General features: G+C 39.8%; 1 protein-coding gene across 1 annotated transcript in view; it reads left to right on the top strand.

Moving 5' to 3' along the window:
• The window catches only part of RBM20 (RNA binding motif protein 20), a 195993-nt gene extending 188030 nt beyond the window's left edge, over positions 1 to 7963 (top strand). The window contains exons 12-14 of the mRNA XM_015424828.1: positions 1740 to 1859; positions 3509 to 3630; positions 6307 to 7963. Of these exons, the coding sequence (XP_015280314.1) occupies positions 1740 to 1859; positions 3509 to 3630; positions 6307 to 6417 (353 nt within the window). The 3' untranslated portion in view covers positions 6418 to 7963. The remainder of the gene's footprint in view (positions 1 to 1739; positions 1860 to 3508; positions 3631 to 6306) is intronic.
• The last annotated feature ends 5032 nt before the right edge of the window (positions 7964 to 12995 follow it).

The raw sequence follows: 12995 nt of genomic DNA, 5'->3' as shown, positions 1-12995 counted from the left end.
ATTCACTGTATATATATATATATATATATATGAATGAGTGATTTTTTTAAAAATAAGGATTTATTCATTCAGAATGTATAGCATAAGAAGTCTGATGACTTCGTTTTTATTTCCCCTCCGTTGGAAACACTGGGATATTTTAAACACCCCAAAAAAACCCTATGAAAAATTTAAATACACACACACACACACACAAATGCAGTTTGTAGCTATTGCTTACTTTAGTATTGGATATATTTGCAATTTTGCTTGTAGAAAACGAAGGGCTTTTTAAATTCCACACATGTATGTCAGTTAACACAATTTATATGTGTTAACTAAATTATATATGATGTGTTTCATGTTAAATCAAGACATTGGGTTTAGGTTTGATAGGAAAGTAAGTATTGCATATATTTAAGTTGTCTCCTAAAAACAAGTTTTCCCCCATGGTTTCAAAATGTTCTGGTTCATGCCTAAAGATGTAAAATTTCTAGAAAATAAGTGTTGGGCCATTCTGTGGAATTTTTTAAAGTGTAAAAAATGGATGTGCATATTAAGGTCAATTCATATGATGTTAAAGATGTTCATAAATTCATATATTTGTGCATATGCATATTAGTTGCTAAAAATTAAGCATTGTAAGCATTCCATAAGATGCAGCTCTAGACAGGAGTGTTCATGGATGCCACCTCGTGGTGAGATTGTGGGAAACAATTTGCAAGGTACTCAGTTCAGAGGAAGTAAAGAGCATGTTCAAAAGTTAAAGGAATGCCATGATATATAATGAGTGAGGGATCACCACAGTGGACATCTACAGCAGAGGCATGTCAGGGCAGAGATCTGAGATGATGAGGAGAATCACAAATGCGATTAAGAATTCACACATCTTACATGTACAAATGAATACAAATTGTATGAGACAAAAGAACAAAATTTTGAATCCAGTGGCACCTTTAACACCAACAATGTTTAAATTCTGGTAACTACAATAATTTATTTCTGTTCATATGACCCAAAGGCTCAAGTGTACTTAAGCAGATTAGAAGTGCACATCAATCAATTAGTTATACATAAAATTTCCAAATTATACAAACTGTAATAAAAAATAAAGTTTAGAACTGTAAAACATTTCAATTGGTTCCAACATGGAATTTAAAAGGAATTTGGATCTAAATTTAACAGTTGTCAATCCAGGAGACTAAATAAAACTTCTCATTTATAACTATTATTTACATTTCAATACTATTATAATTGCCAAGTATTTTGCTACTGGGACAGTAATTTTAGAGTTGATATCATGATGCATGCATGGATACAAAAGCTTATGTTGTTGTTCAGTTGCAGAGTTGAGTCCAACTCTTCCCGACCCCATGGACCACATCACGCCAGGCCCTCCTGTCTTCCACCATCCTCCGGAGTTTGCTCAATTTCATGTTCCTTGCATCGATAACACTGTCTAACCATCTCATCCTTTGCTGTCCCCTTCTTCTTTTACCTTCTTTTACAAAAGCTTATACACAGACAAACTTTGTTGGTCTTAAAGATGCAACTGGACTCAAACTTTGTTCTATTGCTTCACACCAACATGGTTACCCACCTGAATCTGTATGAGACAATGTAGAGGAATGTTTTTACAGACAATTAGTAATAAACATGATAAATAACCTAATCTAGAAAATATCTTGAGTTAAGATTATACGCATTTCTTCATGTCGCCAACACTGCTTTGTATTCAGTATGTTCCTTTGCTTCCAAAGCAAACTGTAGGAATCAGGAAGTGAAAACTCCTGACTTCCCAGAGGGAGAATCAAGAAGAACACATTTTTCACCATCATGGGAACAAGAAGATGTATTTACAGAGCTCAGCATCCCACTAGGTATGTATGCTTACAAGGGATCCAACCTTTTTGTAATAACTTGTCTAGCAGTACAGTGTCTCTTTCAGAATACTTAGAGGACTTACCAGTTCCTCAGAACTATATTGACTACATCAAAACTAAGGACCCCTCAGGACTGGAAAATCACAGGTGTCTGGTTACAGGCATGCCAAAAAGTTGATGTGCTCCAATTAAAAGACAGACAGAGAGAGCAGTGTAACTGGGATAAGGTGTAACTTTTTGAGGAAGACTTGGCTGTGCTGTGGAATGGGAATTGGATAGTGACCGTACAACTGAGGGAGGGAAGGCAGCATGGCATAGCCAAATCTCATCATACTGCAGAAGCTAAGTAGGGTTGTTTCTTGGAAGGGAGACCACCAAGGAAGACTCTGCAGAGGAAGGCAATGGCAAACCACTGCTGCTTCTCATTTGCCTCGAAATCCCCTTGCTGGGGTTACCATAAGTTGACTGTGATTTATTGGCACTTTATATACACACAACGCAACTAATGAGAGTTAGGATTTTGCTTTGTGGACAGTCTGAGGTCAGTTTATGAAGATTTTGAAGATTTGTAGGATGATATTTTTCTTACCATTGCCACTGATGAGAGCTATGTTGGTTAATGGAATTTTCTCTTATATTTTCATCACGCCTTCAGGATGATAAGCCTTTGGTGGTAAGTAAGCCTCAAGGGGTTAGGGAATGGGCCTGGTTGTTCTGGGATGTTGTAGTCATAAGGGGTAGCAAGAGAGAATAGGCAGATTTGTTTAGGAGAACAGGAGACGTTAAGGCAATTCAAAGTGTAGAGCCAGAGGTCATAGATCACTCTATGAAGAAACTGAAGCGAAAGAGAGCTTGGAGGCTATGGCAAGTTTAAAGATGCAAAGAGTTTGTGTTGGATGTGGAAGCAAGCAAGCATAGGGAATGAACATCGCATGGAAGAACTAAATTATTGGGCAGCTGTTCAAGATAAGGCGATTGAGAAGTGACATGGAAGCCAGTAATCATGGACCAGATGGCAAGTCATGGACCAGAATTCCAGATGAAGGGGTAGATTGTTGCTGTGTCGTATGACTGGGAAAGCATAACTTGGCAACAGTGTGACTATATAGAAAATTGACAGGAAAGAATCAGAAACAACACTAAGTATTTGTGCTTAGCTGACAGGAAAATGGTGATATTGTCAATAGCCTCAGCTTGCAAAAAATAGCTCTGGAGGAAATATGAGAAGTCCATCTTGATATATTGAATGTAAGACATCCTAAAGGCAAATGTATAGGCAAGCCTTGATAGAAAGGACAGATTTAGAATAAAGAGATATAGAGCCTTGCCTCTCTCCCACACAGCCTCCCTTTCTGTTGTGACTATAAAAATACCAGCTTAATAGATAATAGGCTCCAATGCATCAAATGAAGTGAGCTTTGACTCACAAGGTGAGAGTCGTATTAGCTACTTTTCATTTGTATCTCTACCACACTACAGCAGCTTTGGTGAAGGCATCATAATATAAGAGAAAGCAATAAAGTGTAGGCATTAGAAGCATTCTTCAGATAAATTCTTTTTCTCTCTCTCTTCAAAGGAAAATTATGCTAAAGCTATCCCTGATGGTGTTGTAATCGTAATCATTGCAATTCAAAATCTTTTTATAGGAGTAGAATTTGTTGTGCCCAGAACAGGCTTTTACTGCAAACTTTGTGGACTTTTCTACACAAATGAGGAGACAGCAAAGACTCGTCATTGCAGAAGTACTGTTCACTACAAAAATCTTCAGGTAATGAATTACGAATTCATATAAATTAGAAGCTTTGGACCAGTCCACACTACATGTAGGCAATGTTCCCTCTAAGCTGTGGAATCTTGTGAGCAAAAATTCTACTCCGTGAGCTACTGGCATGAAATTTGTGAGTGAGCGATTTGGCTACTGCATAAATTAGTTGGCTCTAGAGTCATCCTTCCTGAGCGAAGACAAAAATCTGTGAGCTGGAGGCTGAAAAACTGTGAGCTAGCTCACACTAACTCAGCTTAGAGAGAACACTGCATGTAGGAAAATTATACAGTGGTATGCAGGATCAAGCTTTGGGCTATAGACCCTCTCCCCATTGCATGTATGGTGCCCCCAAGGCACTCACCTCATGAGTTAGCTGCTTCATTTTTTGTGGCAGATACACTGACAATTTCCTAAGCAGTCAATGGGATTAGAAGGGTGTAACTCCGTTTAGGATGGAACTGCATGAACCCAGTGTCAACAAACTGAAATTAAAGCTCTGACAGGTGTAAACACAGCTGGTTGACACACTTATGCACACCCCTGGCTCCGCTTCACGTCCCAGTGAACATAGACCTTGATGCAAAACGTCCTGTCTTGATCAAGCTCCACTTTACTGCAGTATCCAAACAGGCATCTTCAGGAACTGGAATTTTACACCTCATAAACTGGGATTAAATTGAAGTTGTGTTTAACTCCATTTCACTGAGGCATCTGCATTCACAGCACACTGCAGTTTGATCAAAGTTTTCATCAAGCTCTGCGTGCATAAACGGGGCCCATGTGATCACAGCGATGTTTGTGCCAGACTGAAGTTGTAGCTTGTTGTGCCATCTGAATGCGCAACCTATGTGAAGGACTTTTATACAGTGGCATAGAGGAATGAGCCATGGGCTGTACGCCTCTGTCCACATCGTATCTGACTCAAGGCACTCTCCTTACGGTCCATCCACCTTGTTTTTGTGAAAGATGGTGCCCTAGGTCATATAAAACTATAAGGGATAGAGGTGAGAGCTCAGGACACATCATTCCTGTGCCCTAGCTGCATTGTGTGTGAGACTACCTGTTGAAATGTCCTATGAACATATAAAGCTTCCGAAGGTGCTGTTTTGTTCTATTTCGAACAGCTAGTCATGTGCAGTAATTGGCTTGCCAAATAGTTATGAGATTGTTGTCCATTTTATGCCTCTATATCTTGTGCTATTACAAATCAAGTCCTCCATTAAATCTTAGAAATAGTCAAAGGCATCTGGAATCAAATGAGATTTGCTCTAATTCCCTAGTTGTCCGTACAAAACATCAAGCAGAGATTAACTATCATTCAGGCTTGGTATTCCTCTAGAAGATGAAATTCACGCTGCAAATTAATACAGAGTGCTGCACACAGCACAGAAGCAAGTCACGCACAAGCCTAAGTGAAAGCGGAGATGGTAACAGGTGAAAGGCTTGCCTTCAGGATTCTTTTTCTCCCTCTAGGGCAGCGTTCTAAAGCACTAATCCAAGACCATAGCAGTTTTATATAGCTGGAAAAATATGCATTTGCTCACTAAAGGTCTACATGTGTTAATGGTTTTAGTGAAGCCAAGCAACAGATGAGTCTCTTTTAAGAGTGTGAAGTTATTGGCATTTCTTTGGCAGGGATTCACTGGGAGAAGCATATACAGTTGTCAGCTTTTTTCTGTATGGGCGGAATTTTGTGGGGGTATGCGTGTGTCCACGTGCATGCATTCTGAATTTAACTTTTAATTAGGTGCACAGTTGGCTAGACGCTCTAGCATGTGATCCCCGGGCACCATTCCCTTTGTGGCTATGCAGTATGTGCCAAGAACACAGCCCTACTGTGCCCAAAATAACTTCCCCCTCAACACCAATGGCTGCTAGCTCTGAATGGGTTTACCTTCAGTCTGACCACCTCATTCGTACTATAGTGACCAACATGTATACTGCTGTGTGTAGATAAAGTGGTCCTGGCATGTGTGTATGTATTAACACTTGGTGAAAAACATTTGTTGTGTGCACACATTCTATTTGTATATGTCAGTGTAACATTTTGTGCAATGTAGAGTGAGGAAGCCTTTAGTTCAGCAATCTTATCTCTTCTCATGGCAGAATATGAACAATATAATGTTTTCTTTGCACTCATAAGTTTTGCTTACTTTTGTGGTTATGTGACCAAACACATGATTTTCTGTTTGTCGATATGTTTTAGTGTTTCTGTTAAATATTATTCTAACTAAATATTCACATGGAATAGTCTTGCCACTTTTTCATATTGTATTAGATATTTTATTAAAGACTATTTGTAAACTAAACTATATCAGACTGATTGTGCTCCCTTTTTTTTAACTTCCTAGAGGAGGAGAACATAAATGACACATATGCCAAGAGCACTATCATTTAATATTTTCATGAATTATCAGGCTTCCTGAATAGTAACCTCCTTGGTTCCATTACTTCCTCCCAAAATAGCCCTAATGAAGAGGCTAACTGTTTTGATTCTCTAAAGAAAATTTTAAAATAATATTATATCAAAATCATGTCTTTTCTATCTAAGGAACTGTTTTCTTCTGTCCCACTGGAGTGACAAACATTTGCCGCAGAGACTTGAAGGTATAAAGTACTGTATGGCAGGCAATTTGGTTTTCAAAATTGTAAAAAAAATAATTCTTTCATTAACCACAGAAGTACCTATCCCAGCTTGCGGAAGAGAATCTGAAGATGACTGACAAGGAGAGCAATTTGACACAGGATGACACAGGAATTGTGCCTCACTTTGAGAAGAAAAAACTATGACCTTTTGGTTAATTTGAAGTGACTGCTGATAATTTGTTGCTGATCCCCATGATGCTCCTTCCTGCTTGTGCTCTTTTGAAGGAGTAAAAGCACAATGAAGAGCCTGTTCTGTGCATCGATTCTCAGAGTGCCATCCATATACAATGCCTGAAATGAACTGAAACAATAGCAACACATCTGTAACCAGCAGAGCGCAGCTTTCTCATGTTTTGATAGCTCTCACATTAAATCAGAGTTCTCAGGGATTCTCTGTTTTAGTTCTGGTGTGACTTCAGGTGATTGTTCAGGGAAGATTATCTGGAGGGAATGACCTGAATGAAAGTATTGTAAAATTACCTTACAAAGCAGCAAACCATAGTTCTTGTAATCATACCCAAAGTCGTTGCTGTTAATATTGGTACTTTCTGACAGCAGTGATATATGTGCCTTGCATGAAGTAATCATGGTCCTTGCATCCAAAGGGCTTATAGGCTAAATCCACATCAGAGGGCACAAGTAATTGTTCCTCCATCTTCAGGGTCCGGACACATTTCAGAGGACAACATTTTGAAGACTTCTGACACTTATTTTTCCAAGTTCTGTCAACTGGTAGATTATATATCCATTCTCATCCGCTTTTCTGAAGATTCGTCCTTCCTAATTTCTGACATCAAACAGATGCTTAATTTTGTTTAAACTAGGGCTGTCATGGGATTAAAGAAACTGTAGTTTATTAATCATATGAGTTCTGATACTTTAGATGTCCATACACTTGCACATAAAACAATTGTTTTGAAGAAAAAGTATTCTTCCTCTATTTCTGCACACGCCTGTTGCACCATCTTAGAAAAAGCATTCCTTCTTGCATGCTTGAGGAGGAGGAATGTGCCTGCCTAAGATGGTGTCTGTCACCCAGAGCTTTTGTACAAAAAATAGTCAATTTGCTTTTTAAAGCTGCCTGATGTATTGAGTGTACCATTTATAGTAAAAGTTTTTGTGCTTAATCTTACCCATTTATCAACCAAATGTTGCAGCCCTAGTTTGAACAGACCTTGAATGTCATTCCCATTAATTTCTGTTTATTATGTAGATGCCTAATATAGTATTATTATATCTGTGTTTCCACAATTAGTGTTTTATATCATCTAGAGTTCCATTGAAATACAGCTTATTGATCTAGTTTGTTCCATTGAAGCTTGGAGTGGTTAAATGCATAGCTCTTGTGAAACAAGTTACATCGCAGGGTGATTCTTTTAAAAATGCACCAGAAACAATCTATTTTGCTGAACTATACCCGGCCAGAAGCCAGATATCAAAGGACTATATGCATATTGGATTCAGCTCACTGTTTGAATTGCTTTTGAAGGAAATTTGAAATATTTTAGGGAAATTATTGAAGAAGGATTCCTCCCATAACTCACTGTTTAAGTTTACCAGATAATTTTGCTTACGCTTGGTGCTTTAGGCTTCTCACAACGAGGACTTTGGTTTTTATTGGAATGATTTTCTTTCTCTATGAACAAATAGAGAATGTCCTCATGCCATAATTATTTTCTCTAGGGCAGTGGTGGCGAACCTATGGCACGGGGGCCAGAGGTGGCACTCAGCGCCTTCTCTGTGGGCACGCGTGCCATCGCCCCAGCCAGGCCCAGACCATCATTAAAGTGTCGAATTCTCTGCCAAATAATTTTAAGTAAATGAAAGCATTTGGGATTGCTTTCCTTACTTTGTTTGGATCATCTTAAGTTAATGTATGAGTCGTTTTTTTCTAAAGTAAAACCTCAGTATTCAGGTTAAATTGCCGTGTTGGCAGTTTGCGATAAATAAGTGGGTTTTGGGTCGCAGTTTGGGCACTCGGTCTCTAAAAGGTTCGCCATCACTGCTCTAGGGGGAAGGGAAGCATCTTTGGGTCACTTTCTCTGTATATCTCTGGATGCCCTCTGGGGGCAAGGGAACATCATACCTGGGGTCCACGGAGTCTTGAAAGGTGTGGTTATCTTCAGCCACTTCAAGGTTACAATACATTAGAGAGCAGAAAAGCCACAATATCTAGCGTGCCTCTTTGCCTAGGAACCTCCCTGACACAATTCCTCTCCCTCCCTGGCTTCTTCTTCCACCTTTCCTCCTGACTGGCTTGGCTTTCCTTTTCTGCTCCTGTGCTTTCTCCCTCCAGCCAGCCTCTTCCAATTTCCCATTCCTCACCAGCTTCACAGCTGGCCCTTTAGCTAAGCTCCCTGCTCCCCACAGGCCGCACCCTGCCTTAAAACACACCTGGGCCCACAGAGACATTGTTCCCCCATCCAGGCTTCCTCAGTGCCACCACACCTTTTGAGCATCCCTGGGGCAGACTGACAAAGCTGCCCGATTGCTCAGACTACCATGGCTGTTTCCTCCTGCCCCTGGCCCTGCCCTGGTGAGTCTTGCTGCTAGATCCAGGGATGTATCCCACCCTGTCAAGTGGATTGTTGATAGGCAGCCTACCACAATGTCATAAGCATGTGCTGTTACTTGGGTATGCTCCATTTCATTAAATGGTATAAGCATTCACTTTATTGTCATTTGAGATGGGGGCCAAAGAGCACATTTTCAATCATACCCTTCAGAACCTTTTGAGATCCTGCTCGTTGACTTGACAGTGGTAAGGGACAGAAAGACATCTCAAGTACTTATTAATTCCACTTTTATTTTTTAATCCTGCCATTCCTCCACAAAGCTCAGGGTAAGGTACATGGTTCTCCTTGCCTCTGTTTTCTCTTTTAAAACAACCCAATGAGGTAGGCTTGGCTGAAAGAGAATAATTGCACTCGGTGATATTCATGGCTGAGTGGGGATTTTGAACCTGTATCTCCCCAGCCATAATCAAGACAGCATAAAACACTGCAACACATACAACTCCCTTGTTAGAATTTGTATTTATTTTTAACTGAAGAATGAAGATTCAGCTCGTCACATAATTATTAAGTAACATTGTCTTAAAACAGACCCCTACTGAAATTTGTTAGAATAAAGCATATTATTATGTGATTCAGAACAAACCTGCACAGTTTGTGACACTGTAGTCTGCCATGTGTTGTGGCCTGCCAGATATTTGACAACCTGCCAGTTAGTGGAGACTTTAGCAAGCAGTAGAGCCAGGAGATTTATGGACCCCTGGTGAGCTGTCACAAATGGAAGGTGGGTTGTGTTCAGCTTGGTGAATCTTTGTCATTATATAAAGGTCATTATATAAAGGTCAAAATGCTGAGAATCAACCAGGTCACCATACAGAATATTGTGTGTCAAAACTATGGGCAAGGGAAAACCACCCTTTTTACTAAGAATCACCTTTTTACATTTAAAAATAGCATTTCCAAAGAGTTGCATATGAAATCCAAATATCTGAATGTAGTTTGAGTTCTCAATAAATCTTTGTCTCAGCAAATACAAAGTTAGAATACTAGCCTATCACTATTTTACAGGACTTCACACTACTTCACATTACAGAGAAGATGACCCACCTTTGTTTCTAGGGTTGCCAACAGGCCAGGGAGGATCCTGCCCCTCTAATAGAGGCTCATTATGTGGAAATGGGCAGTGGAAGCTTTTCACGAAATGGAAGTAAGCAACATCACCTGGTCAGCAACATTTCATTAAGCCTCTATTGAAGGGAAGAAACATCTTTTCTCCTGATTCTCCTCACTTGTTTTAGCTGCATGTGCTTTGATTGCATCTTTTCTAGAATGTTAGGACATTTGCACATCTGAAGACATCCAATAAATGTGCTCCCAGCGTAGGATCAGCTGATGTTTCTAAAAGCATGTTTACTGCTAGCTTTCAGAAATATGAATACAGAAAACATGTAGTTGGTCAGTGTGCAGACTTTTCTTTTGTTCTGATTTCTTAATTGGCCCAGGGCAAATGTTGACCATTTCCAAGAGAATATGTAGATCCTTCTGGAAAATCACATACACAGGGGTTTTTTAAAGGCTCTGCATCTTTTGCAACAAAAATGGGTCACCTTACCTTATTTCTTGAAGCAAAATCTAATGTTTCAGATATTACTTCCCCCAGCATAATTCTTCACAAATGTAATTTATACTCATCAACATGTATGTATAGGAGAGGGCAGTCGGAAGTGTATCCAAAATACTATTTATTATTTCTGTGTAAAAAGCTTCCTTATTTATAAAACCATTGCAACACATCTCAACTAAAAATTTTTTTAGAGCTTGTAATATTTTCTTACTTGTCTCAACCCATTACTCATAAGGGGTGTTAATACTGCATGTACTTTATCAAGATAAAGCCAAAGAATTTAAGCATTGCCCCATAAAACTTGACAGATTTTACTACCAGCCTGCACACTAGTATTTATTATCAGGCTGATGATTTTCAGGGTTTTTCTATATTAAATCTATGATTTGTTGATATATTCTTGAACAGGACCAGATGTTACTATTTATTAAGCTCACAAAATTTTGTTTATTGGTTTGTAAACATTTGGAATATGTTAGAATTTAAGTTAATTAGGAAGCACCACAAGTTGCTCTATGTACCTGAAATTTCAAATGGTATGTGTTAAAAAATGGATGGATAATTGTAATAAAGGAAATTTTAATGAACATGGAAGAATGGGCTATTTTTTCCTATCAATGTAAAAATATCTTTCACCTGGTCTTATAGGTCATGTAGACACGAAGTTTAATCATGTTTCAGAGATCAGAAGTGAGCAACAGGATCACATGCTTTCCATCTCTCCCATTCTATGCACGGAGACAGATCCAGGTACCAAAATACTTAAAGCTTCCTTTGTTTAAAGAAATGGCCAGGGATAGCCTTATAAAGCAGGGGTGTCAAACATAAGGCCCAGGGCCGGGTGTGGCCTGTCCACGGCTTTTACTTGGCCTGTGAGCAACTGGTATGAGGGAAGGAAGCAGGAGGCTGTGGGGGGGGGGGCAGGCACACATGGTGAGGTAGGTGTGTGTGGTCGAAAGCTGTCAAGAAATAGAAAGGAAATGGCTAGGGGGTGGGGCTTAGAGGCTAAGTTAAAATAGCGGAGGGGGGAAGGGAAGGGAAGGCAAAGAAAGAGGAGTTGTGTTTTTTTTCCCTCCTGCCTCCTCTGACCACAGCTCAGTGAGGATTGGAGAAGCCACTACAGACCCCTCCTTCCTCCTGAGCCAGGACCCTGTCATCTGGATCACCCGGAGCCAGTTGCTCCACCTGGACTATCTCACAGGGTTGGTGGGGATGGAGTGGTGGAGGGAGGAGTCGGGTGATTCTCAGAGACAGGATGGGGGAAGAGAGGAAACACGAAGACAGAGAGAAGGATCGTAGCTTAGCTCCTGAGGCTGAGTGTATGTGGCTGAGTAGGATTGTGACTGCTCATTTGTGAGAAAAAAGTATCAGAAGTCAAACTGGCTCTATGGCAGTGCTGTATATTAAGGGGGAAAGGTGGGGGCTCGCTGAAATCAGTTAATATATTGATGACAGGAAAAATACTGTAGACTTTACAGTTGTCTCTAGGGATGTAAAGTTCCTGATCTTTTTGCAGGAGCCTCACACAACTTTGCTGTGGAACTTGAAAAGAAATTACCCAGTTATAGTACCCAGATTACTTCTGTTATAGTGTGTTAGGCAAATAATACTATTTCTTAAATCCTGAATTTTAAAATCAAAATTACCAGCTTTCTGTTGTGAATGTTCTTACTCCTTTTGGACAGTTAATTAATGCTTCGGTTGCATAAGTTGATACTGGTAGATATTTCATCTGGCATTTTAGGTTCAAGATACTTCAAAAACACCAGAGGCAAACCTGAAAAGTACAGTCCTGGAAAATAAAAAATATTTATTAGGAACAGGAGATTTGAATTCCACGATTTTACACATCACATGATTGTGAATGTATATTTATTTGTCAACGATCTGAAGAAACCACCACTGTCATGCATTAATGGCCCAGTGTGTGTACTTCTTTCTACAACTCAAAGTCGACAGAAAGAAACATGTTGTGGTATGATCTTTGCTTTATGTGTGTTAAGAAGCGATGAAGACTAACTTTGTAATTCCATCATCTCTATTATCACAGCCAGTGTTCCCTCTAAGCTGAGTTAGTGTGAGCTAGCTCACAGTTTTTTTAGCCTCTGGCTCACACATTTTTGTCTTAGCTCAGGGAGGATGGCTCCAGAGCAAACTAATCTATGCAGTAGCCAAATTGCTTGCTCACAACTTTAATGCCAGTAGCTCACAATGTAGAATTTTTGCTCACAAGACTTCACAGCTTAGAGGGAGCATTGATCACAGCCATACTTCTATAACTTAGTTGGCAAGTAACAAATGTGTCTACCCTAGATGCTGAGGCTTATCTCTCCCTTATTATAAAAGAGTTTTGGGTGCCAGAATTCTAAAATTGGCCCCTTTAGTGTTAGGCCGAAAAAACTGCCACTCGGAAGACACTGGCTGGGTTCATTGGCTGCTTTGTGCAGTCCCGGCCAGCGTTCCAAGGTCATTTACATATGGAAGCTGATTGGACTATACTCCATTCCACACCTCAAACTCACCCCCCCCCCACAAGGCAGTTGGAATTTTCAGTTGGGAGAGAGAATGATGTCAGCGGCTGCCTA

Source organism: Gekko japonicus, unplaced genomic scaffold (genome assembly GCF_001447785.1).
Source record: "Gekko japonicus isolate JY-2015 unplaced genomic scaffold, Gekko_japonicus_V1.1 scaffold974, whole genome shotgun sequence".
Classification (NCBI taxonomy): Eukaryota; Metazoa; Chordata; class Lepidosauria; order Squamata; family Gekkonidae; genus Gekko; species Gekko japonicus.
Note: the sequence above shows the minus strand (reverse complement) of the source record. Positions and strands in the feature narration are given on the sequence as shown.